The 27,496-nt window shown below is 39.0% G+C and overlaps 1 protein-coding gene across 2 annotated transcripts in view; it reads right to left on the bottom strand.

Annotated features, from left to right (window-relative positions):
- Ift57 (intraflagellar transport 57) overlaps nucleotides 1-27,496 on the bottom strand; it is a 59,328-nt gene that overhangs the window by 4,658 nt on the left and 27,174 nt on the right. For both annotated transcript variants that reach the window (XM_085832200.1, XM_021184843.3), the window contains exons 6-8: nucleotides 22,545-22,667; nucleotides 1,052-1,123; nucleotides 59-190 (exon numbers count right to left, since the gene is read on the bottom strand). In XM_085832200.1, coding sequence (XP_085688326.1) covers nucleotides 59-190; nucleotides 1,052-1,123; nucleotides 22,545-22,667 — 327 coding nt within the window. The remainder of the gene's footprint in view (nucleotides 1-58; nucleotides 191-1,051; nucleotides 1,124-22,544; nucleotides 22,668-27,496) is intronic.

Here is a 27,496-nt window from a genome sequence, read left to right as displayed (position 1 = left end):
CATTTTAGGAATTAGGATCCTGAGTTGGAATAAATCCTGCAGAGCATTCTTAAATTACCTCACTTAGCTGGGCTTGGGCCCCGCGATATTCTTGAACCAAGTGCTCAAGTTGATTGTTAATGTACTTTTCTCGGCTGCCAATCTTTTCCAGAGTCCTGCTAATTTCATTATGGAGCTTGTCCAAAAACCCCTAGAAAACCATGGGATTTTAGAAGACAAAATAAGTCAGTTTTTCAAGACTGGGAAGAATAAGTTAGATACTCTTCAACCCAACCCACGAATGTGTGCAAATGAAGACAGTTTGACATTTCAACAACCAACAAACTCTACGATGAGAAACACTTTAGTCAGACCATAACTTCCGTAAGAGAAGCCAGATGTGATGGCTCAGTCCTGTAAGCCAACGGCCTTGGAGGCTGAAGCAAGGGAACTACCCGTGGGTTACTCTTGGACCCTGTCTTCAGAAAAGGGGAGCTTGGTAGTGTGAGCGATCTCTTGTTCCCGTACATACCTGAACACCTAAGGTTTATGACATGGCAATAAGTTGTATGTAAACTTCAAAATCAAAGCAGCTAAGGACTAATATGACTACCTAGAGCTGGGACCCACAGCCTAGCATTCAGCTTGCTTCTTTATGGCATTCTCTAAAGATCCCACTTCTACCATGGCAACAGGGCTCTGGGAGCTGCAAGTCCTAGCCATTGTCAGCCTGGGGTTCATATAACGTTGGCAATCAAGAGAAAGATTGATATGTATCTAAAACATCTATTAGCTATATGTGTGTAATGTGATAGCCATGCACATATTTAAAATACAAATGAATTGTAGGCATATATACTACCACATCTGACTATAAGTAGCTTCTATTTAACTAGCTTGCTTTACTTGGTGCAAGCATTGGGATGTGAAGATGTAATGTGGAATATTCAATTAACCATATTCTGAAAGATAAGGGTGATATCTGTTCTCCTTTCCTGCTCTGTCACAATAGGCCTAGATGAGTAAATGCATGCTTGTTTGTTTGTTGTTTTGTCTAAAGTCATTCGCATACCTTGGTCTCCTTCAGAGCAGATTCAATCCCACTTTTGTGCTGGTGCATTTGGTCAACATGGATCCTCCAATCCTATTGGTATAAGCACACACAGAAATGAAGCACAAAATACCACCTTTGCACCTTGTGCCTGTCTGCTGTGAAGGTGTGTCCTTTACCTTGATTACTTGGTAGCTGTCCTATTTTAGGTGGCAGAGTCCTATATATAGCTTGCAATCAGGATGCAAAGAGAGCATAGGGCACTTTAGGATAAAAGTCCTAAGTGAATGTAAATTATTTTATGTGTTCACAGAGTGATATCTGGTAATTTGAATACAAATTATTCTTGCTCGGCTGGTGGTTAATATTTATGACTACCCATCAAAATGAAAAAAAAATCTAATTATTAGCAAAGAAATACGTGCTTAAGCAGTAACGATTACGTTTGCCAGAAGCAACTCTCCACTCTTTACTCAAATACCATGTATCAGAGATTAGTTTGTCTCTTGGAAATGAACATGGGTTTTCATTCAGGAGTCTTCAGCAAGACTTCTGAATTTCGTCCCTAATCAAGGAAGTCTATACTGATTGCTAGAGCCTACTGCTACTGGAATCATTTTAAATTGATGTCAACTGTGTAATCTCCTAAAGATACCTTCAAATTATTTCAGTTTATATCATTATAAGTCAAAGCATTAAATGACTTCAGCAATGTCTGTCATAAGAGGCAAACTGAGGACAGTGGTGGGACTTAGGCTCAGTCCCACTATCTGCATAAACTGACAGGCTTGTTTGCTGTGGCTATACAATTTTCTGAAGAAAAAAAATGTGAATAGTTCACACTACTGATGTTTTTACTCTGAAAGACACCCACGCCGACAGGGTGTAAAAATGTCCTGAGTGCTTCAAACATACCAAATATCGTTATAATATATTTAAGCTGCAGAGAGCTTTAAGACTCATCTAATCTCACACCTAACTGCAAGCAGAGACCTGGCTACAGAAGAGGGCACAGCTGAAGCCATGTACACAGCAGTCTAAGTTCTCGACTGATGCCTATGGCCAGCTCAGGGGTAAGGAGAGGACAGCTAGCCACCTGACACTAGTAAGAAGCACACACACACACACACAAAAAAAATAGAATGAACGAGCACTACTTGTCCCGGGGTCTTTCTGTATCCTGAACATAGCATCTCAAGATATAAAGGCTGGAAGGGACTTTCGAGACTATCTCCTCATCATTAACAATTAGGTACCTCAGCATCTTGAGCATTTTAGGTTGGAAGGGTAATACAAACAAGAAGAACACAAGGAACATATCAGTGTAGAGATAAAGCACAAAATTCTGGAGTGGGAGGTAGAGGAGATTGATCATGGCAAAATCAAACCAAAGGAAGAGGTAGATTAAACTGTGTCAGGACTTTGTTCCTATCCTGAGGAGTATGGCTTCACCTTATGGACAAGGGTATGCTAGCATAGGTTTTGGGTTGAATTTACAAGTCAAGTCTGTGTTTTGAAAAAGTGATAGGTTATTGGGCCCACTAGGAAGATTAAGATTCTGAAGTCTGGTGGGAGACCAGTTAGAAGGCCAAGCAGTGATCCAGCTCACATAGATTTGAATGGAAGAGAAAGATATATCCAAGTGACATAGCAGGTAGGACGTTCTCAGCAGGTGACTTGTGAGTGCAAGTGGTTGGTGGAGGTGGGAAGTGGAGGGGGAGCCATTGAGGGCCCTAGATTGACAAAGGAACAGAATACCAAGTCATGCAACTCATAACAAAAACAGGACAGACTTCCGGGAAGCAAAAAATACCAAGGAATTTGGTGTTAGACTTGTTAAATTTCTCTAAGTTTTTATAGGCAATTAAAATACAAAGTTAGCTATGATTTAGAATTAGTTGCCAGAAAAATCCAAATATGTATTTTATTAAAATCTTCACGGACATATTTCTTGATGAATACTGATTTTTAAAAGAAGCAGACAAGCATTTAAAATATTCTTATCTTTTAATCCAACAGTTTAACTCTGGAAAATATACCCACCCTAAACTGGAAACACATAGATTTATGCAAACATCTTTAGTTAAAGTAAAACACCATAAAATATATTGCTAATATTGCATCATTCATTCTACTATTAAACATAATGCACTCAGTATGAAGGTATTTTTATAAGCCTTAAAACCAAGAACTAAGCAATATACTGTTCAGAGATAGACACAGGTAAGAATTCCCAGAAAGGCAGGAACCAGCTAAGGACAGACCATAGACTGGAGGATGGGAGGCACCAGGGCAGGGGAGGGAAGATATATAGCGGAACACATAGGTAATGTCAGGATTCTCAACACCCAAGTCAGGAAAGAGGCTAGTTTTATTTTGAGATTTAAAACTCTGTATTTTACATTATAAACATTAACATATATTAAATGTTCAGCTCTTGTCCTTTTAATGATTAGCAAAATTGTATGCTTAATAGCATACAGACAATAGAAAATACAGTCTCAAAAGACTAGATACTTAAAGTTAGTAGCATATATGTTGTGCTTTACATTAAAGCATGAATTTGAATATAGAACAATTTAATTTTCATTTTTATCCTTTAAAATTTGCTAAGCTTCCTAGAACATTTTATCATATTAATTATCAGAAGAAAAGGGGAGGAAAGAAATCTCATAGTTGTCCAAGAAGCTTCGGAATAGGTTTTAACATAGTTATGGTGGGAGGTGACTTTAACTATAACTAACATTTTGAAAACATGAGTATAAAAGGGGGAGGCATATATTTGAGACCTGTCAGCTGAGATGGTTGAAAGCTTTACACAGGTTTTTGTGGTAAGAATGGAGATGTGATGGGTTTAATGATATGTAAGGACTTGAAGCCTACCTGCGTTCTAGTAATAAGTAACATTAAAAGGAGCTATTCAACAATGCTAGCAATTCCAACAGTGGTAGAGGATACATTAAGTTACAGCCACTTTAATGCAATTTTACATATTTAAAATGCAAAGATTTGGAGAGATAAGTAGTCGCTGTCATCCCTTCTGATCCATTTCTCCTTTCCCTATAGAGAAGTGGTTCTCAACCTTCCTAATGCTGAGATGGCTTTATTTAATATAGTTCCTCATATTGTGGTGATCTCCAAGCATAAAATAAATTCATTGCTACTGTAACGAATTGTAACACAATATTTGATATGCAAGATATCTGATATACAACCTCTGAAAGGGTCATTCAACCCCTCCACTCCAACCCTGCAGAAGGGTCAAGACCCACAGGTTGAGAATCACTGCTATGGTATTCTATGAGACTGGCTGGCTGCTAACTGGAGAAATTTCCTTCCCTCATCCACTGATGCTGGTCTAGGCTGAGTGGTTCTTTTCAGTGCAATGGTGGACTGTATAGAAGTTGGGAGAGGTATCCATCTAAAACAGTGTCCATGTCCTATCAGCCAAAGTAAGGAGGCTGCCTTACTCAGAAGTTTCTCAGCTGGAGCTTGGGACTGAGAAGTGCGAGGTCTCACTGGAATTAAGCTGCAGCTGACCATACATTAGTCACCTGGCCCAAGGATGATGCACTACTGTTAGTGTCAGCCACTGTGGCTTGGAGGAGGTTTTGTTGCAGAGCAGACCATTACATATACACTTTTTTTTTTTTGGTTTTTGTTTTGTTTTTATTTTAAGAAAGGGTTTTCCTGTGTAGCTCTGGCTATCCTGGAACTCCCTCTGTACACAAGACTGGCCACAAACTCAAAGATCTGCCTGCCTTTGCTTCCTGAGTGCTGGGATTAAGGGCATGTGTTGCCAACCACCAGGCAACGTATACACTTTTTTTTATAGTGAAGAAAACTGTTTAGTTTCCAGTGTTCATTCTGTCTGGAAAATGTACTTCCACATCTATGGATTTTCGTATGTCATGTCATGATTTTCTATGTGACAAAAGAAACTGCCAAGAGTATATAAAGTTAAACTGAGACCTCTTTCTGTTACATATTCACTGAGGACTATGTGCCCCTGAAGTCCGCTGGCCACCTATCCACAAGTGCTCCAAAGTACATTCTTGGGTTCCTTTAAGCATTTATTAAGTCTGTGGAAGATGCTGTTTCACCTATTTTTGCAAACGTTTTCTCTCAATGGACCGGAGATTGAAAATGAGCCAGCATACCACTTTCTTAGGCTCACTTTCTCTTGGCAGTGTTCATGACTGAACCCTAGGTCTCCAGCATGCTGGGGATGAACATCTGTTTTTATTCCCAGGACCTCAGCTTGTTATTTTTCAAAATCTTCTCATACAAAAACCTCATAATTCTATCATTTGTGAGGGGGTAAATAACAAAGGCATTGTAAGCGTAATCCCTTTCCTCACTCTAAATTCTCGGGCACTGAATTATATTCTGAATCGGCCCCTTTCACAACGTGGAGAATTGTTGAGAAGTATCTATAGCTGGTGATTCACAGTACAGCATGCGATCAAAATGGATGCGATCTGGCTGCAGCTGTTAGGGGACTGTGGTGGCAACATGGTTCTCTGAGCTGCACCTCAGAACAACACCTGACTGATATCTTTTGCACATGTAGATTTAGTTTAATTTCTTTTTCTTTTTGTGGGGGTTGGGGGAGGTTTCTCTGAAACTGTCGGGGAAAGGAGGCAAAGATTAGACCATGATGAGTTAGGGCTGGCTGTATAACTACATGTAAGTTTCATTAACATATAACTTATAAAATGTTAGACCCCCCCTTTCCATCTTAAATCCAGTCTGGGCTTCCTTACTCACAGACAGACACAGTACTAAAAAAACAAAACAAAACTAAACTCATTGCACAGAAGCCAAAGCAGAGGATCCTTCTGTGTGCTGGGATGTATTCTTGTAGGTGTGTGGGAAAGCCACGGCCCCACACAGAAGAGCCAGCACGCTCACAGGTTCTACTGAAGTGCTTGCTTCTTCAAAGCAGGAGCAGGGCCCAAGGCCGCTGCTCTAGCGAGAATCACTACTTCCCAAGGACAACAATGGGTCCTCTGTTCTGCCCTCTGCCTTCCTTTCTCTTCTGTCCTCCCCGTCCCTGTCCCAGCTCCACTATGGATAATTACCAGCAAAATCTCAGTGCAATGCTGCTTTGCAGTTGCATTTTAATAAATATAAAAGTCTGTATTAGAGCTCTTATTTTAGACAGTTAATCTTATTTTCCCCATTAAGGCTTGGTTTCAATTCAGCATTTCTCTGGAAGCTTTCATGGTTACTGTAGTGTGTAAGAGAAGAAATCCTGTCCTCCAACTCACAGGCTGGGGAACAAACTGAGGTTGTTTGATTTTCACAGTTTATTGTTAACTGAAAAGGAAACCAAATGTCCCTTTCTGTCACCAACAGATTCCCTTTACATCTTACCCTGTGCCCCAATTTCCATAAGAAAAAAAAGAGATCTTGAGGACTCCCTATTCGAACATGCACACTGATGGAAATCATTTTCCTGTTTATTTCACTAAAGTATAGACATCAGGCAATCTTGTTGCTTCTAATCTGCTCCAGATGAAAAACCCTGCAAGGACTATCTTTAAAACAAAAGTACAATTTACCCAGACAGATTATGGAACTTTTGTACAAAAAAATGAGCTTCAGTAGATATGTGTGACTATACACATGTGTATACATACATACATATAATATACACTTATATACATGTATGTACCCAATACATGCACATACATTCATATGTATTATATATACACACATATAATACAATGCACTCATATGCACATGCATATGCATATATAATATAAAATATAGATATACACATGCATAATATATGTATATACACATGTATCACACATACATGCATGCATGCATGCATACATACATACATACATGCATGCATGCATACATACATACATACATGCATGCATGCATACATGCATACATACTGTGGTGGTTTGAATAAAAATAGTCCCCATAGACCCTTAGGGAGTGGCTCTATTAGGAGAAGGCTCTGTTGGAGAAGGTGTGTCACTAGGGGAGGTCGAAGAAGCTCAAGCCTGGCTAGTGTGTCACTGTCACTTCCTACTGCCTGAGGATCCAGATATAGAACTCTCAGCTACTTCTCCAGCACCATGTCTGCCTGCAAGCTGCCTGCCATGATGATAATGGACTTAACCCTTGAAGTGTAAGCCAGTCCCAATTAAATGTTTTCCTTTATAATAATTGCTGTGCGTATGGAGTCTCTTCATATAAAACCCCAGGCACATGCATACATAAACACATAGCTGTATACAGATATATACATATTGACTAGTCAGAAGAGTCTCTGCCTCTTTGCTTTAAGGTAGAATAGGATCTCTATAGTCACATGACTCCTATGGTTTCTTTAAATCTAATGACTACAACTACAATGCTAATAAGCATAACATTGAATATATATAAACAACATGCTAGAGACTATTGGAATATCAGTACATATGTTTTGCTTAGAGAGTCTACTAAGGTGCAGAAATTAAGATTTAGTTATTTTTAAGTAAAAGCCCCAAGTCACACAGGTAAATATCCATTGTCAAGCATAAACCTATACAAAAGTATCAAAACACAGAATCCCCAATAAGGACAAGAGGACAAGGGGTAAGGATGACTTTAATCTGATTAGTAAAATTTGGATTTTAATAGTTTCTAAACTTTAGAGTCTAAGTGTTTCAAGCTGTAGGGCTTCATTTCTAGGAGGTGTTAGGAAGGGAAAGAAACTTTCAGTGGGGCCTCGTGAGAGATATTTGTTGTGCGCAGGCTCTTGAGAAGGACACTGGAATCCCAGCCTGTTCTGTTTCCCATGCTCCTGCCATGAGATGAGCTGTTTACCACACTTCTAGAACAAAAGTAAAACATAATATGCTGCCTGCTAACAGCAACAGGGCCAAGGGAAAGCTCCTGGGCTATAACCCAAACAAACCTTTCTCTATATAAGCTGGCTATTATACTTCTGTTATTATAAGACAAAGTTAACTAACATAGGTCTTAATGTTTGAAAATTTTCAAGAGCTTATGCCATAAAATGAATTTAAAATGTTCACAGGATCAGCAAATACAATAAAAAACCATTCTCATTAGGAAATATCCAGACTCAGATGGCTTGATCAGTGAATTTTCTCAAACATTTAATTAAATAGGAAAGAACAATCTTGTACAAGTCTACCACCATGTAGAAAGAAGGGAGGGTGGAAAGGGGGAAGAGGAGTAAGGAAGTGGGGCGGAGGAAGGGAGGTGAAGAGAAAGCATCAATTTGTTTCATGAGGCCCATACAGCAATCAATACCTTAAAACTTGACAAAGGTTTCTAGAGCCAACACCAACCAATCAACAAATCATAGATTAATACTTTTTATACCTTTTAAAAAGAATTAAAAAATATACTAGACAAAATATATTAGCAAATCAAATGTAGCTAGTGATGAAAAGATAAAATAACAACTTATGTTTACTCTGAATATATTTCAAGATACAAGGTTGGTTTCACACTAAAAAATTAATAACTTAAATGAAAGGTGATATCAGCAAGGTGGCTAGGGGAGCTCTTGACACACTTTCCTCAACAGAAAAGGACTAAAAAAAAAGAAAAGTGCTATTCTATAAGAATGCTTGAGGGCTACTTAGGAGAGCTAGACTCAGGGAGGTACTGCGAAGCAAGTATAACTCTACCTTCGAAGAAGCACGGCTGCAGCCCTGGGTAAGCAGCAGGTGGCTTCCTCCTCCTAAGCCATTAGTGAGGTCCAGAGCAAGGGGCCGACAAACACCAACAAAAATCTGGTTCCTGCTGTCAGGAACACTGTATCTGCCAAGGCACCAGGGTGGCCTGATCTTCTACTCAGTGTGCATACACTAATCTAATAGGTGGCCTAATGTTTGGTATTGAACCTCCTATATCAAGACCACCTGAACCTGTCTGTGCCACTCTTCCTCTGTGCAGCCTTCAGAAAGTGATGGAGATCCTGGCCTCACTGCTTGCGTATTATTCAGAGACCACTGGTGACCTACCCCATCCAAGGCAGGAACATCTTAGCAGGACACACAATACTGCATACTCCTGCACTGGAGGCCACTTAGATACATATAGGCATTGCCGATATAGATTACACCTGAAGAATATATTCACTGAGTGTACTACCATGCCCTTGTTAGACATAAGTCAATGTACCATACACAACTGATATCAGGACATACTGCTAGGAGAAAAAACCTTTTGCTATAACAGCCCTCTAATGAATTGACAGGGTGAACAGATCTGATACACAAATAACATATATACAACAAAATGATAAAGAAGGATAAACCATGTCTCCAATGGAACACAATTAACTTTCTAGCAATGGACCCTAAAACGCTTGTGCCTTGCCACAGGCCTAAGCAGTGAAAACATCCGGATGACTTGTTTGAAAAAATGATTACAAATGATGACTTTAAAGAAGGCTTAATGAATACACAAAAATTGGAAAGTTCAATAAAATAAGGAAAAGAACTTTAATGTGAACAAGCAGTTTATCAAATATAAACAAATCACAATAAAATATAAAGTATAATAGGTCGGGGAGCTGACTCAGTTGGAAAGCGCTTGCTATCAAGCATGAGTATCTAAGCTAGGAGTCTCTGCCAATGCTGAGCACATAGGCACTGACCTGTAACTCCAGTGTTGGGGTTGGGGGTGTGTGAGTGAAGACACACTGGCACACTGGCCAGCCAGCCTAGCGGAAATTGTGAGCTCCAGGTTCAGAGTAGGTCTTGGTCTCAAAGCATGTATATTTAAATATGTTTGCATGTATGTATTTATGTACACACACACACACACCTCAACATGATCAAATGAAATCTATCAAACCAGCACAATAGCTCAGTGGGTAAAGGTTCTTGCTATGCAAGCAAGCCTAATGACCTATGGTTGATTTGTGCAATTCATATAATGGTGGATGGAGAAAATTAACCCCACGAAGTTGACCTTTCACCTCTCAGTGCACATTGTGGCATGCATGTTCTATGTACAGTGGACACACATGGCAGCAGCAGTTGCCTAAACAATATCTGCACACAATCAAGTCAGGCAGCATCCTGGCATGCACAGCATCCTGGCATGGATGCGGAGGGCAAGGAAGCCTCTACCCCTAGCACAGTAGGTACTGACAGCCGATGGCTTCTAGAGGAAGAAGATCAGTTTTCTTTAGGGGTGTCCCCAAAGCCATATGTATATAATCCACTATTAGTTGGACTCAGTTGAGTTCTTAAAAAATAGAGCATGAAATTGAATGGGGCACATGTCGGGGGAATACAGAAATTGGAGCAACGCATAAAGAGAATGTGCATAATCACCACAGACTGTTTTGTAGCATTAACAAGAATGGGGATTTAGCATCTGCATGGAATAGAGGACATTATGTTAAGTGGAATAAGCTATTGCATCATTCAGCTTCTCACCAATTTGACGAATGACTTAAAGAAAAATCAACTTAAGAGATCTCTAAGTTCCAGGGTGAGAGGATACCCAAGGGGCCCCAACCCACTCAGAAGGGAAGGGGAGGGAGGATTGTGGGAAGGGTGACTTGGGAGATGAGCAGGATTTAGATATAAGTAAAAAACAAATTAAATTTAAAAATGAGAGAGAGAGAAAGTTTTCTTTTGACTCCTAGTTTTAATCCATGGTAGGAAGTTTTCACTGATTTCAGACCCGTGGCAAGGCAGAAGTGTCCACTAGCAACCTCTGAACACATATTCTGTGGGACAGGAGGCAATTGTTATACACAAGTGAAATGTATATTGTAGTTAATTTGCTTTGGGGTGTGTGTGAGAGAATAATAACATCAGTAAAGACATTTTTTTGAGAAATTCCTCTTTTTGCAGATATTCTTTTCATTGTAGAGAAACAACCAACCTTGTACACAACTTCACACCTGCCTATAATTGAATTCAAACTAGAGATCCAGAGTGTCTAAAGGTAATAACTTGTTAAAGAATCACACTCGAACTGTGCACAGAGGTTACCACTACCGACTACCATGAGCTACTAAGGAGCTTTCCTGTGTTAACTAAGACCTGTTACAATGGCTATCCCACTATACACGCCTCTTATATGACTACACAGACCTTGTTGAAGGCTCGCAGGCTTCATAAAGACAAGGACAGGGAAGAGATCTCACAAAGCAAGTACTCACAGGTCGTTAGAAATGAGCACTTGTGTGATACTAAGTAACTAATGTGGAGAACTGATGAATACACTTGACACTTGTTCCTGTATGTTTGTCTGCTATGATAAACGTCATAACCAGATGCACCTCAGGGAGGAGAAGGCTCATTTCATCCTACAGTTCTAGGTCACAGTTCATCACAGACAGAAGTCAGGGCAGGAACCCAGGCAAGAACTGAAGCAGAAAGCATGGAGGAAGGTTTGAGTTTAGATAGCTTTCTTCCACAACCCATAACCAACTTCCCCAGAGTCCCACTGCCCAAAGTGGCCTGGGCCCTCCCACATCAACCAACAATCAAGACAATTCTTCATAGACTTGGCTACAGCCCAATCTAATGTGGGTAATCCATTGAGACTCTCTTTTCTCAGGTGACTCTTATTTTTGTGTCAAGGTTCCAACAACAGTTCCACGTAAACTTAAGAATCTGATGATCAAAACTTAGATCTCAGAATGATGTTCAACATCCTTCCAGCAAGCAAACAAAAAACGGTTATCTTCTACATTTTTAAAGAACCAAGAAACATATGTCATTTCTTTAGTATAAAGAAACAGGCAAAAATAATGGAACAAAAGCCATGGGGATAAAGTTTTGCTCAAATACTAAGAAATTTCAAATAAAACACAGTAATAGTGAGAATGACTCTAACATTGGATTGGAAAAAATGAGTCAAGCCAATAAAAACTACATTTTGCATGAAGGTCCATGTGACAAATGGTTTCTGCTTCAATTCATATTTTATATTAAGCGATTCAAGGGAAACATTAAATCATACTTTACAATAATGAAATATTTAGGCAGTCTAGACATTTTAATTATAATCAATATATATTAATTCACCACTCTCAATCACAGGTGTCTGTTTGAGGTCTGCGGGCAGTGAGGCATTGGTTTCTTGCCTCTGCAGTATTAACAAAGCGTGCTGTTTCCACTGGTCATTTCCTTGTAATCAGCCACCACAGCTGATGCTCTTTAGTTACAGCTAATGGTAATCACTAAGTCAAAAAATTCTTTCATCTCTTTTAATGTGTGATCCATGTGCCCTTTACTAGTTCTAGTTTAAACACTTATCACAGTCAGGGTAAACAGAGAGGAAGGCATCATCAGCCATGCTTCAACAATAGCCAGAGCCCTCAACAGGACGATGACAGAAGTACTGATGATCTTGACTTTGATTAGGGAGACTGACTTGGTCGCCACTCGTTTGCTGTATTACTCAGTATAATTTTAAGCACAAGAACCTTTCTCACCATCTGGTATCTATTCATGATCCACATGCAACAAAGCAAATACACAACCAAAAGCAAACAGCTGACCTTGCAGATACAACTTCCAGTCCACAAAATAACATCTTGCTTGAAATAATACAACGGTCCCAAAGAATAGCTGCTTTGTGCAATCTCTTTTGAAGAATGCTAGCTATAAACGTCCATCAGCGAGTATTTTCCCTCGTTCTGAGATAATGTGGCAGTTGAGTAATCATGCAGGCTGTTCTAAAAATGTATGTGTGTCTAGTTAATTCAGGCAGTTTATTTTGATAGCATTCACCTCTTTTTGATTATAGCAGGTGTTTCAAGGATAAATTTACTGAAAATTGTATTTTGTTTAAACAACAGCAGCATGTACATTTATGGCCCTGTTATATTAAAAAGCATTTATTGTCTGGCAGCAATAGATACAATTACAAACATTTGTGACAGTAATTGGAGCTATTACTCCTGCATGGAGCCTCATGGAGATCAACTTATTGCCACCTGTATTTACATTTGTTGCTATAATTGTAAAAGCTGACTTTTAGAATTGGGTGTCTTATTTTTCTTTAAATTACATGAATATTTTTAATAGAAGGTCTACCAGAAAATCTCTAAGAATTATAAATGTAGTTTTTCCATTATGCAAGTAACAGGCAGAATTCCATTTTAATAATGATCATGTACATAAAATTCATTCCTGTATTCCAGCATACAGAATACATTATATCTCTTGGCTTGTGAATGTAAGATTATTAATAATATTTCCTACCCCAAAACTAGAGAATGTCTTAAGAAATGTTCTTATTCCCAAACTATAACAATACATAAATATTTAGAAATGTTAACTTTTGCTAACACCTTCTCATGCTGTATCCAAATGCAGTGACAGGACAGGGCAAAGCCAGCTAGTCTCTCTATTGCTTTGGAATGGGAGACCTGCTCTCCATTGCTCCCAGGTACAAATTTGTCTGCAATAATAAAAAGAGAAAGCCTACTCCTGTAACTTTCTGCAGAACTTGGCTTCCAATTTGAAGAGACTGAGATCCAATATAGTAATTCTGTGGTCCCTCCAGGTTCATTTAAATGGAATTCTACCTGCTGATTAATGAAGGCTTCTCTTTTCCCTCTTAGGTTTTAGCTCTCATGGTGACTGAGAAGCCCAAAGGCTCAAAACTATTGCAGTGATTTTATCCTAAGCACAATGACTCTTCCCAAAAGGTCTCCTGCTGTAAGTCACCCAAGGCAACACCTGAGTGCTTTATTTACTTTAACACAAAACTCAACTGCTTGGAGTTGAAGTTTAAAGTTTCAGGTTCTTTTTTCCAATGGCAGTCTGAGATGCAGGAGAACAGGAAGGGATGTAGAAAGCAGTTCAGTGACTCAAAGGTTTGAGATAATTAGAAATATATGTTGTAATATTTCCAAAGCCTTTAAAATAATCGCTTTATCTAAATTCCTTGTAATGAATCTGAAGATTTACGTAATTACTAGAGACACTTTGGCAAAATGAAGGAGGTACCTACCCAGCTATCTCTTTGAAAAACAAAGCAGGAAACATTTAATTATAATTTGGAAAAAAAATCTATTTAAGAAATTAATCAAAATTTTAATTACTATATCCATAGGGCATTGAAGCATATTAGAACATTTGTTCATTCTATTAAATACCTAATATTAAATCACTGTCATGTACAATCTTTTAGAAATAAGCACTGCATTACTGAAGAAAACAGTCTATGGTAAAATTTAGTTGAAAACTGATTTCACACTTCCTGTTTTTCCTTATTTTTGAGGAATAAAAATATTACTAGTACTTAACTTGGTTTCTGTTGTTATAAAACAAACAAAACACCATTACCTTGAAATGAATAGGAATTCCTCTAATAGAGGCTAATAGGACTTATGATTTTAAGAAGTGATTTACCTTAGGTCAACAAATATACAAATGGAGAACAACAATACCAAGACACAAACAATACCAAACCCCTAGCTCCTGCACAATGCTACCCTCACTTCCCATCTTATCCCAACCTGTTGAACTTGGGTACCTTAGCTCTTCCACCTGGAAATGAGCTGGGTGTTGATGGTAAGTGCAAGGACTGCCAAGGGCCATTGATACCATATTTTAAAACAACGTTTGGGAATACATATAATGCAATGCAATGATTACACACACACACACACATATATGTGTATGTGTGTATACACACACATGTATGTATGTATATTGACGATTTATTTATTTATTTATTTATTTATAGACAGGGTTTCTTTATGTAATAGCTCTGGCTTTCCTGGAACTCTCTCTTAGACCAGGCTGGCCTCAAACTGACATAGATCCTCTAGCCTCTGCTTCCCCAGGTCTGCTCCACCATGTCTGGATACACTGTTGTATTTTTGGAAAACAGTATAGTATCAGTTGTATGAATAAAAGCGTACAGAGTAATGGTCAGCAGGGTGTGGTTCCTCTGATGCCATCCTGTGTGCTTTAGTAATGTCTGCTTTTAATCATATGTTACACTGTCTTTACCAGAATAAACAGATGCCTTCCTTGTCATTCAGATACTATGTTCATCACTTCCATAAGCAAATTAATTTTCTGTTTACAGTTCCTCATGTGAGGTAGAAGGTACTTGATTTCTGAGTGGTGGGAAAGGGTCAAGTGAGATAACGCACATTCAGGCCAGGATCAGTTCCTGGCACACAGTAAATAGTACACCCCAAGTATTACAGTGGTGCTCTATAATGAGTACAGTTGCTAGGGGTGACTGGAAAGATTTAGCAAAGGGTAACAACACGAACCTGGTTAAACTCATGCAAGAATATAATGTGGATGCTTTTACATATTCCTGACAGAAGCATCACTGCATACATTCTGCAAATCTTTCTGAATACAGATTTGGCACCCACAGTAAAAGAATACAACAACAACAACAACAGTAGTAGTAGTAATATACTGACTACATATTCTGTCTTATTTTTTTACTTTTAAAAAATTTCCGTGACAAAACTCCATGACCAAGACAACTTATAAAAGAAATCATTTAATCTGGGGCTCACAGTTCCAAAGGGTGTCCATGACTATTATGGCAAGGAGGTTGGAAGCAGGCAGGCAGCCGTGGTACCAGAGGGGTAGTGGATAGCTTATATTTATTTGATCCACAAACATAAGGCCGAGAGAAAGAGAGAGCTAACTGGGAATGGTGTGGGCTTTGGAGCTTCAAAAGCTACCCTAGTGACATAGCTCCTCCAACAAGATCACAGCTCCTAATCCTTCCCAGAGAGTTCCACCAACTGGGGACCAAGCATTCTACTATAGGAGCATATGGGGCCATTCTCATCCAAACTATGTATCACTTCCTATAGGCTTGGGGCTACATTGTAATGCAAAATGAATTTAATCTAACTTCAAAAGTCCTCCATTGTCTTTCACAGTTTCAATAAAGTTTAAAAGTCCAAATTCAAAGTCTTTTCTGAGATTCAAGGTAATTTCTTAATTGAAACCCCTGTAAAATCAAACAGCAAATTACATACTTCTAACATACAATGGCACAGAATATACATTACCATTCCAAAAGGAAAGAATTGGGGCATAGTGAGAACATACTGGACCAAAGCAAGACAGAAGTCCAGCAGGGCAAACCCAAAATCCTGTAGCTCCATTTCCAATGTCAAAAGACTTAGATGCCTCTGCCATTTGAACTTCATTGACTGTACCACACATCTCTCTCTGCCAGCTATCCCATGGCTTGGGTCTCTAACACAGTCCAGGCTTCACTTTAACAGCTTTACACATGGCCTTTACAGGGCTTCCACTGTCACAAGCCAGGCCTCTGCAGCATTCGTCAACCTTGGAGAATGACTCTACACACAACACCTTTACTCCTGATCATGACTGCACGTGATTACTGTTGCTACTGTTGTGTCACATTTGTGTAAACTGATTGGTTGTTGCTCTGTTACGAACAGTAACTCCACACGCCTTTTCTTTTCACAAGTTACACACTTAGCCAGGTAGGGCTCACTCCAAGCATGCCACTCTATTCCATCTCCCTATGTCTTTCAGCACAAGCCATGGCTCCAACATTACATTTAGTATAGTTCTTGTTCTTCTCAAAATATACATTTTTTTAATTTCTTTTTGCCCGGCTTGCTCCTGGTTATTGTACATCTGAATAAGAGTGATTGCTGATGACCACATGACAGAGTCAATATAAGGCTGTCTTAAAATTTCTGCCAGTGAAATTAATACAAAACTTTTCAGTTTAGCTTCAGGCAGATTCTCAAGACAAGGGCAAAAAGCAGCCACATTCTCTGGCAAACTATAAAAGGACAGCCCCTGGCCCACATACTACTATTATTCTCCTCTAATAACTCTTGAGCTGGGTCTCTGTAGTCCACATCACTCTCTGCACTGTCTTCCAAATTCTTCCTACTGGGATGCCCTAAGCTCTGCATACAGCCTTCCACGGCTGTCCTAGTCCAAAGTCTCAATGTTTTCTATATTTTTCTAAAAAGTAGCATTAGGCTTGTCACAATAGCCCATTCCCTAGTAACAACTTTTTAGTTACCTTTCTATTGCTCCATTAAGGTACCATGATCAACTTAATAAAAACCAGTCTAGGAGTGGAAATGCTCCTAATGAGCTGAGCCTCCACATCAATCATTAATTAAGAAACTGCCGTACAGATTTGCCAGGCCAATCTTATGAAATCATTTTCCCAATTAAGATTCCCTCTTCCAAGACGTGTCCAGGTTCTGTCAGGTGGACAAAAATCAACTAGAAAATGAATATGTGTTGGATCTAATTCACAGAACACTTCTGGCTTGTTCTTCTGTGAAACATTACTTGCATATTTCTCTCATAATTAAAAACAAAATTGAATTTAAACTACTGTTGTATATTCATTATACACAATGATGGTTTTCATAAAGACATTTTTATCAGAGTACATCATGTTCTCTTCTGACCATCTCAATTCCTCCTTCATATCCTCATCTGTGCTGCTGCTCCCTCCTCCTCTGCTAATTTCCTTATTTCCCTCAGACATTTTCTCTGCAACTCCCATGTATGTATGTATGTATGTATGTATGTATGTGTGTATGTGTGTGTGTGTGTATGTGTGTGTGTGTGTATGTGTGTGTGTGTGTGTGTGTCTATAGTTAGGGTTTCTATTGCTGTGATAAGATGCCATGTCATTATATCATGCTAAACTTGGAGAGGAAAGGGTTTATTTTGCTTATGCTTCCCTATAACTATTCATCATAAAGGAAGTCAGGACATAAACTCAAACAGGGCAGAGAACTGGAGGTAGGTGCTGATGCAGAGACCATGGAGGTGTGCTGCTTATTGGTTTGTTGCTCATGGCTTTCTCAACCTGTTTTCTTATAGAACTCAGGCCCATTAGTGCAGGGGTGGCCCGACTCAATCACTAATGAAGAAAATGCCCTACAGGCTTGCCTGCAGCCGGATAGTATGGAAGCAATTTGCCAGTTGAGGTTCTCTCCTCTCAGATGACTCTGGCTTGTATCAAGAGGACATACATCCAGCCAGCACAGTATGATTTTATGTATCTATGTCACACCATGCAATATTTGTCTGAGTTACTTTCTATTTTTCATAATTTGAATATCTCCAGTAGCATCTATTTTCCAGCCAATGCCATATTTTACTTATGATTGAATAAAACTATATTATGCATATATACCAAGTATATATACTCATTTGTTGAGACATACCTAGACTGCTTCCATAACCTGTATAAGTGAAAGCCCTCACACTGTACACAAATGTACAAGTGTCTCTGTGGCATGATGACTTAGCAGCATCCTCCAGGATTATGCCCAGGACCTGCATAGGTGGGCCATATAATACTACTCACCATGAGTTTTTTTTATTTGTTTGTTTGTTCTTTTGAGGAACCTTCATGCTGAGTTCCATAATGTTGCCTTTGTTTATATTCCTATCAGCAGTGAGCAAGGTTCCTACCAGGCCCCAGTCTCGCTAGCTTTTGTTATCGTTTCTTGATGATGGCCATTCTCACTGCCATGAGATAGTTTTCATTTGCATTTCTCTGATAGCTGACTATTGATTTTTTTCATGCTCACTGGTCATTTGTACTTCACCTCTAGGGAACAGCCTGTTCTTCTCATTAGTCATTTGTTGATAGGGTGTTTTCTTTGGCAGGTTTTGGAGTTCTTTACGGATGCTAGATAATAATTCTGTTAGATGTATAGCTTGCACAGATTCCCCCCCCCCAATTCTATAGGTTGTTTCTTCAATTGCTTATTTCCTTTGTAGTCTGAGCTTTTTAATTTTATTCAGTTAGCATCTAACGAGACCTTTGTCTTCAGTTGCGAAGCACATTATTTGTATTTTTGGCACATATTCTGTTTCCTAATTCTATTTTGTTTATGCTAATATTAAAATTAGTTTCTATTCTTTGGAAAGAGGCAAGAGTAGCAAGTCATGCCATATAATAGATAAAAGTTACTTTAGCAAAAAGAACCTGATTGCACCACTATGCAAAGGCTTCCAAAGGAAAAATCAGTATATTAAGAAAGATTGTAGACACAAATGGAACATGTAAAAAACATATTCCAAACTAAAGGATTCCATTTTTTTTAATTACCTGCAAGAAACCACAGAAGTAATAAACTTAGCTTGAAAGAAAGAATGAGGAAAAAAAGCAAGCATAACCCATGGCAGACAAATATGAAACTTATTTACTAATAAAAGTCATTTAAATAAATTTATAATGAGTTTAAATAATGAGACCCTTTATTATGTGTCTCCCAGAATCTCTAAGTTACTCAAATATTAATACATGATAACCAGGAAAACACACTGACTCTCCAAATATTTAATATTTTTTTCTCCCTCAAATGTGAACTGAAATAAGAAGGGCCTGTAAATGGCTCATGTAGCCTGTGCTGAGTGTCAGGTCACTGTGTTGGCCAAATGAAGGCTGTGATTGGGTAGCATCAAGAATCAAGGCAAAGGAGGATGTGCCCTGAAACTGCAGCAGCACTCAGTGACATGGGATCTGAGAAGAAAACTCACATGGAGTTAGCTTACTGTTTTCCTTTTTTTCTTCTTAATTTCTGAGAAATGAGAATCCATCTTCTATTCTTAATGTTTTTAAATCAGCGTATAGTTTTGTTTTTCTTAAGCTAAAGAAATATTGATTCTACTGCTATGTTTCTTCCCCTTTGGTGCAGGTGAAAGACTCAGAGGGGGAAAAGATGCTGTGAAACACTGCCATAAGGACCAAATGACCAGAGAAGAATTCTGACAAAGAATCAAGTATGGTTTCTATCAGTATGTTTTAACCAAAGAGGGAAAAAGGGTAGGGGGCAGGATCATGTGTGGAAGGAGAAGGGGAGATGTACAGAGGGTCAGGACATTGAACAGAGGTATCCAGCAGTGGAGGATGGGGAACTGGGGGTAGCCATCATAAGGGGAAGCAAGAGGTTCTCAGAACCCAAGGGGGATGACAGTAGCCAAAATACCCAACAAAGGGGAGAGAGAACCTGTAAAGACCATAACAAGTGGTTTGGCATGGACCCACCCACCCACCTACCTCAAAAATATTAATCCAGAATTGTTCCTGTCTAAAGGAAATACAGGGACAAAAAGTGGAGCAGAGACTGAAGGAAAGGCTATCTAGAGACTGTCCCACCTGGGGAATCCATCCCATATACAGACACCAAACCCAGACAATATTGTGGTTGCCAAGAAGTACATGCAGAAAGGAGCCTGATATGGCTATTTTCCGAGAGACCCTGCCAGAGCCTTACAAATACAGAGGTGCATGCTCACAGCCAACCGTTGGACTAAGCACAGGGTCCCCAATGGAGGAGCTAGAGAAAGGTCTGAAGGAGCTGAAGGGGTTTGCAATCCCATAGGATAAACAACAATATCAACCACCCAGTACTCCCAAAGCTTCCAGGGACAAAACCACCAACCAAAGAATACACATGGAGGGACCCATGGCTCTAGCTGTATATGTAGCAGAGGATTCCTTTATCTGGCATCAGTGGGAGGGGAGACCCTTGGTCCTGTGGAGGCTGGATGCCCCAGAGTAGAAAGATGCTAGGGTGGTGAGGCAGGAGTGGGTAGGTGGGTGGGGGAGCATCTTCAGAGAAGCAGGGGGAAGGGGTAGGGATGAGGGGTTTGCAGAGGGGAAACTGGGAAAGGGAATAATATTTGAAATGTAAATAAAATAACCAATAAAAATAAAGGTGGGGAATTTTATGTAAAAAAAACCCCAAGAATCAAAATTCAAAGTAATATTCTCGTCCTAAGAAATACTGAGAAATCAAAACATCTGCTCTTGGGGATGTTACTCACATACTTGATTGTATAAATAATTTGGCACAGTGGATCCTCATGAGACTAAGCTGGCAGCATGTGGTAGGAGTGAGTGGCCAATTTTAAATTAGTTAATTATTTATTTCCCCAGTTAGAACAATTCTGGTTGTCCTGATTTTTCACAGCCCAGGATTCTGAATTGGTCTACTCTAGATTCTAACCTGCAGTTCATTCAGCGAAGCAGCCTGTGCTAGCAGCCATGGTTCCACTTTCCTTCTTGGTTAACTCTAGTGTGGGGAAATAGCTAAATACACATATAAAACCCTTAGGTTCTTAGGGAGATGTCTGCTTTTAAGAGTTTACTTAGCATGAAAGCAAACAACTTAAATTTGCTTTCTTCTAGAACTAAACCCTTTGCAACTACACACTCATTTTAACATGTTATTATATCTGGAATCACAACAATAGTGATTTTTATTTTATAAAGAGAATTTGTTCTGGCAAAAATCAAAGCACTGGAAATGGCATTTTCTTTTGCAAAAAAAATGAAGAAGCACACTACTTTTTGAAAATTTTGATGTCTAGCAGAGATCTAATCAGTGGAGAAATTCTTAGTAACAGATGATTTACAAATGGTCTGCAAACAAGGAATTCACCTCTAATATGATCTATCACATACCACTTAGTAGGCTGCAGGATTCTCCCACTGATTTTGATAGACTTGTCTCTCATTTAGCTTCATCTTGTTCTCAGATGCCACAGTCTAGGCTACTTCTCAGAGTTGTGGGACATATCTAAAGGATGAATATTCTTTCAAGAATCTCAGAAAATAGCAATCTTTGTAGAGTTCCTACTTCGAGGATAGACATAAAACCATGGTTTTCAGTAGTGATCTGTAGAACTGTGGGCCCGATTTCTGAGTTTACGTTTAGCCCCCTAAAGAAGAAATCTTCCTTTTGTTCTATTACCTCAATGTCTCTTTAGCCCTTTATGCAGGGATTATTAGTAATGTTAGTGAAAACGAAATCATCAGTTTCCTATGTGCTTTTGGTTACCCTAAAGTCATTATTTACAATACCATAGGCAAAAAAAAAAAAAAAAAAAAAAAAAAACAACCCAAAACCCAGAAACCGAAAGAGCAGTACGTTGACTCAGAAGCCGCTCACTTTCTCCATCACCCAATCCTTCCCTGTCTTAGTCTATACTCCTCTGTCTTCTTAACATTTGCCTGGAGTCCCTGATCCCCTTACCTTAGCCCGCTGAGTGCTGGATTTCTGGGGAGAAGGCCCTGCCCCTGGCTTTAACTCCCAGTCATGTATAGTGCAAAACAGCAAGTTCTAAAACATCTTTTATTCCAATCATCTGGTATCAGCCCAGAATTCCAGTTCATCTCAAGAGAATATGATTTTCAATAAATTACTACATGAAAGTTATTGAGAAAAATCCCTCAACCCAAGTGAAACAGCATATGTATGTTCCAAATCCTTTTGAAGATCCTTTTTTCTTTTCAGATTGTATTACAGTATTCATTCAATAATTTGTTAAATTTTGTCAAAATAAAGCAGAGATCAGGCAAGGCAGCTTATACTTATAATTTCAATATTGGAGTTGCTGAGGCATGAAAACACAGGCCAGCTTGCTGGACACTGAACCCTACCATCCTTCTCCCATTATTCAAGTCTTGGGGGATCTCAACCTTGAAGCACTTTAGAAGGCAGTTTCTTTAAGCAAACATGCTCTCTCGGTGATACCTTATTGTCAGTCCTAATCGTGACTTTCAGCTGCGGTAGTACACGCTCAACTTCTAGGCTCCATTCCGCGGCATCTGTCGTAGATTCCAAAATATCTTCTTGTTTGGCAGACTCGTTTGTGTCCTAAGAAAGGAAAGATTTCACAAGATTCGGAGTTTATAAAAAGAACTGGAAAAATCTTGAGGCATTTAAGCAGTACTGCACAATTTAAATTGAGGATAGTAGTGTTAAAATTCTAGTGCAGTCGAAATTCTTGTCTGTTCTCCTACCTAGGTTGCAAGAAAATTTGGTAGAATAACAAAATAAGTATTAAAAATGAGATAACTATATGGTCCAACCAGTTTTCAAAGGACAGTGCTTTGAAAATATCCGATTGAACTCAATGACTATATGAATGGACACACCACTTAGTCATTTTAACTTATATCAGCAGAAAATACTTATGTTTGAATTTATGATACAGAAACATAAGCTCAAAATGTGAAAGAAAACAGATATACAATTGCACACATAGTGTTTATTGACAAACTATTTATTCATAATTAGAATGATATTTTGGCTAGGTCAAAGTATAGAGCACTTTAAAATTTGCCATCACACAGGCATGCTTGATCTCCAAAGGATAAGGACCTTTGGGTCACAAAATTAATTCATGGCTATTTCATCACAGAACGAAAATCTTCCCTATCTCTGCTTTTCTCATATTTTAGCATTAAGTATCATGAATCTAAAAATGTAGAAAATGTACAAACTAATTATTTAAAAATAAAGCTCAAAGCATTAATTTTAGAAGTAGTTTTTCTCTTTAAATTCCTCTGATCAATTATAAGTGATTCTAAAGAAATATATAAATATTTATATATAATAAAAGAGATACAAGAAGCATAAATAGCTAAATACATGAACCCTATATGAATTCTAATTTAAAATAATCTGTAACACATTTTAAAATTAAATTAAATATTAAAAATATGTTTATTGTACTCGAGTGACCATTCATGTGCATATGCAATGTGGATATGCATGTGTATGTGCATGGGCGCATGTGCACATGTATGTTCGTGTGTGTATGTGTGTGTGTGTGTGTGTGTGTAGAGGCCGAGGTTGGCATGAGGGTCTTATTCTACTACTTCCTACTTCCTTTCTAATTTTTGAGATATGTCTTTTGATGAGCCTGGAGCTCACCATTTTGGCTGGGCTAACTGTCCAGGCAGCTTCCAGGAGCCACGTTTTTACCCTCCAACACTACGGTTATAATTGTTTATGACCATGCCCAGTTTTTAATTAGATCTTGAAGATCCAACTTAGGTCCTAATCCTTGGATAGTAAGAAGCTTACCCTGTGAGGCATCTTTCCATCCCCTTGTAAAATGCTATTGGTGGTTGTTATATGTGTGTATTTATATGCTCATATGCATGTTTGCATGTGCACTCTATGTCTTCTAGCATCATTCACCATACTATCTTTGAGATGGCCTCTCATTGCCTGGAGCTCACCAACTGGGCTAGGGTGGCTGGTGGGCAAGTTCCAGGGATCAGGGCATTTCTACTCCTCAATCCTGGCCACACCTGGCTTTATGTTGGGTGCTGGGAATCTCAACTCAGCTCTTCCTGTGTGCATGGATTCTCCATGTACACATGTATTCTACGTTACTGATCGAGCCATGCTGCCATCCTCATGAAGTCATAGGGTTGAGACAGTCAAGGCATCAGAAATTGCTGGATATTAATTAGGATGTTATTAATTCTAGAGGCATGACTTAGTATTGCACTAATATTAAAAAAAACCCTCATAAACTATAAATACGTGCTGAGTGTTTACAGATGAGTTAAATAATGTCTGAAATCTACCTTAAAATATTTTGTGACAAAAAAGTAAGCTTAGCGAAAATATGCCTGAAGAAGTATTAATAACTTAAAACAGGCAAGAGTGTATAAGGGGCATCATCTAATTTTGCTACATTTGAAATGCTCTGTAATATAAAAATCAACAATAAACACAATGGAAACATAAAGCCTTAAAAACTATGTAACTTCATAGTAAAATTACATTCTCAATGTGAATTTTATGCACTGAAAGACATTTTTTAAATGTCTAACTCTAAGTGGATTGCCTTGTAGTGTTTTGCATTTTCATGGAAGCCTGGGGTCTCTAGTTATTGTGCTCACTCCTGAGATCAGCACTTCTGACAGAGCTATGTGTCTCCCACCTATTAGCAAGTCCAGATAGACTCAGAACCTTAAGCAGAGTGAATATTGCTTTTATACTTCTATCGCCATTATCTGGGGATGTATACTTTATTATGTACATTTGGCATTTATTCAGTTGCATTCCATTTAGAAGGGCTCAAAGTACCCTTTTCTTAAAACTATAAGTATTCATCAAAGCAAAATGCGGACATCTAAGTGAAAATAGCCCAACACTGAATCTCAGACACCACCATGCCCATTTACATACTGGAACCTTTGTTTTGAGCACTTAAGAGAATGCAGTATGGTGAATAAACTAAGCGTGGGGCAACACAGTAGCACTGAGCATCACTGGTGGCTAGGAGAGGGGTTGCAATGTTCACTAAGCACACATGTGTGATGTCCCCAGGAGATGCAGGGCAGGGAAGGAGAGGTGGTTTTCCCACTGAAAGGCTGAAAAAGATTCTCTGTCATTTGATTTGTACTGGCACTCACAATACACATGCTCTTGGAAGTGCATCATGTGCACACTCACTCGCAGATCTGTCTTCTTGGACTGGTTCTCATAGGCCCTGACCCTGACTGGATTACTTACTCCAAGCAACCTAGAGTAGCAGGCATGGTTGACATGTGGCCGCTTGCAATTGCTTACATAAGTATTAACAGTGTGAAACTTTGTCGGATACACAGGCTGCTCCTGCCAGGGTTAAGGGTCCCATGTCACAATTCTACAAAGCCAGACTGAAAAAAGAGGGCCTGTCTTCTCAGTAGCATGTTGGCCTGGTTCTCAATAGAATGTAGATGTTGTGGTCACTGACACAAAGATGCCTGAATTGTGGCGCCATTGTTTACTTTAACTTAAGTCATGCATGGTAGATTAAATCCGGAGGCTGTGCTGTCTAACCTCATCCCCTCATTTTTGCTTCTTCTCCTTGACATTTTCTAAAAGGATAAATTCTAGAAGGACCTAACCTGATAAGAAAGGACATCTCTCCTGCTGCACTTTCTTTAGGCGGGGACATAGGATTTCCAAATGTGAATAATATATTCAGCAATTCCTTCCTTCCTTCCTTCCTTCCTTCCTTCCTTCCTTCCTTCCTTCCTTCCTTCCTTCCTTCCTTCTTTCCTTCCTTCCTTTCTTCCTTCCTTCCTTCCTTCTTCCTCCCTTCCTCCCTTCCTTCCTCTTTCTCCTTTTTCCTCAAGCAGTGGCCTTGTATGATTGTGACCCAGATTCTGCATTTGTAGGATGAAGACCAAACACTGCTTTAGGATGCTCAAGTACACATGAACTTGAACATTGGCCCTTTTAAAAAGTTGTGTTTCTCATTACTGGCTTATTTAGTTCTCTTTTGGACTAATCTGCTAGCTCTCAATGTCCTGAGGTAATTTAATTCAGGAGTACAAGTATTTTCACGTATTCAGGCCGTATTTATCCACTGCAGAAATAGCCACTGGCTAAGAAAAGGCAACTTGAGTGCCATAGGCTTGGGCGAGTACTAAGCTTCTACTTGAACATCTGCACATTTACTTCATAATCTTGTTCCTCATTCAACATCTCCTAACATCTGGGAACTGCACACACTAACTATCAAAAAATAAATCATGTAAAAGTTCTATACTGTGCCTTAGTTAGAACACTTGGATAAACCATTTCTTTTCATTTAACAAATGGAATTTTATGTGTGGCTATTAGTAAAAGACAAAGTTGCTGGTTTTTTTTTTTTTTTTGGTTTTTTGAGACAGGGTTTCTCTGTATAGCCCTGGCTGTCCTGGAACTCACTCTGTAGACCAGGCTGGCCTCGAACTCAGAAATCCTCCTGCCTCTGCCTCCCGAGTGCTGGGATTAAAGGCGTGCGCCACCACGCCCGGCTAAAGTTGCTGTTTTGATATGATCAAAATGTTGCACCCCTCTCAGAAGCAATATTAACTAAGATTCTGGATCTCAGGAAACTGCATTCTCTAGGTATTCCAGTGGAACAGACAATTAAAAGCTTGGGAAACACACCCTATCTAGTATTTTTCCTTATAATTAATTAGCTCAACCAATACTTCATTTGTTAAATTCTTAGAACATTTGAGGCAAGAATCCAGGTACTAAATATACATGGTTTGGAAAGATAAAAGACTTTAATTTCTGCCTGAAAGGGGTTTACAGAGTCTTAGGAAGCATTTGAGGTCAGTTAATGGGAGTGAAATTTGGTTTCAGGTGAAAGAACTGATGGAGAAGTGAGAAGTGGTCCTCACCATGAGAGGAAGAATTGAAGATAATAGTCCAACCCATCCCACAAAGTAACCATGGGCTTAAATAGTGAGGGGCAAGATCAAAGTCAGTTCAAAGATCAAACATGCAGTGTTAATCGAAAGATCAAACATGCAGTGTTAATCGCCTTCCCAGAGCTTTGTCATAGCGAGTAGTCTCTTTCTTCCAGGTAATGTTAAAAAGCAGGACGGTTAACATCTGAAGAGAAACTGTACTGTGTGTGTTTTCCAAATGTAAATGTACATATAACATAAACACATACATATAAATGCATAACCACTTCACGGATAAACGTTAATTTATCCGAAGAGTTCACTTTATAAACGTACCACGATAAACTCCAAGTGGCATTAACTGCCAAGATTAACTAGTCCTAGCCAGGCGTGGTCCACATGGCTGCAATCCAACAGTCAGGCTGCCTAATGAAATGGAATTACCAGTCTGAGAGCAGGCTGTGCTACAGAGCAAGTTCCAGACCAGTCTGGTCTACATGAGTCTTTGTC

Source organism: Mus caroli, unplaced genomic scaffold, assembly GCF_978045245.1.
Source record: "Mus caroli unplaced genomic scaffold, Mus_caroli_1 scaffold_17, whole genome shotgun sequence".
In the NCBI taxonomy this organism is placed as follows: Eukaryota; Metazoa; Chordata; class Mammalia; order Rodentia; family Muridae; genus Mus; species Mus caroli.
Note: the sequence above shows the minus strand (reverse complement) of the source record. Positions and strands in the feature narration are given on the sequence as shown.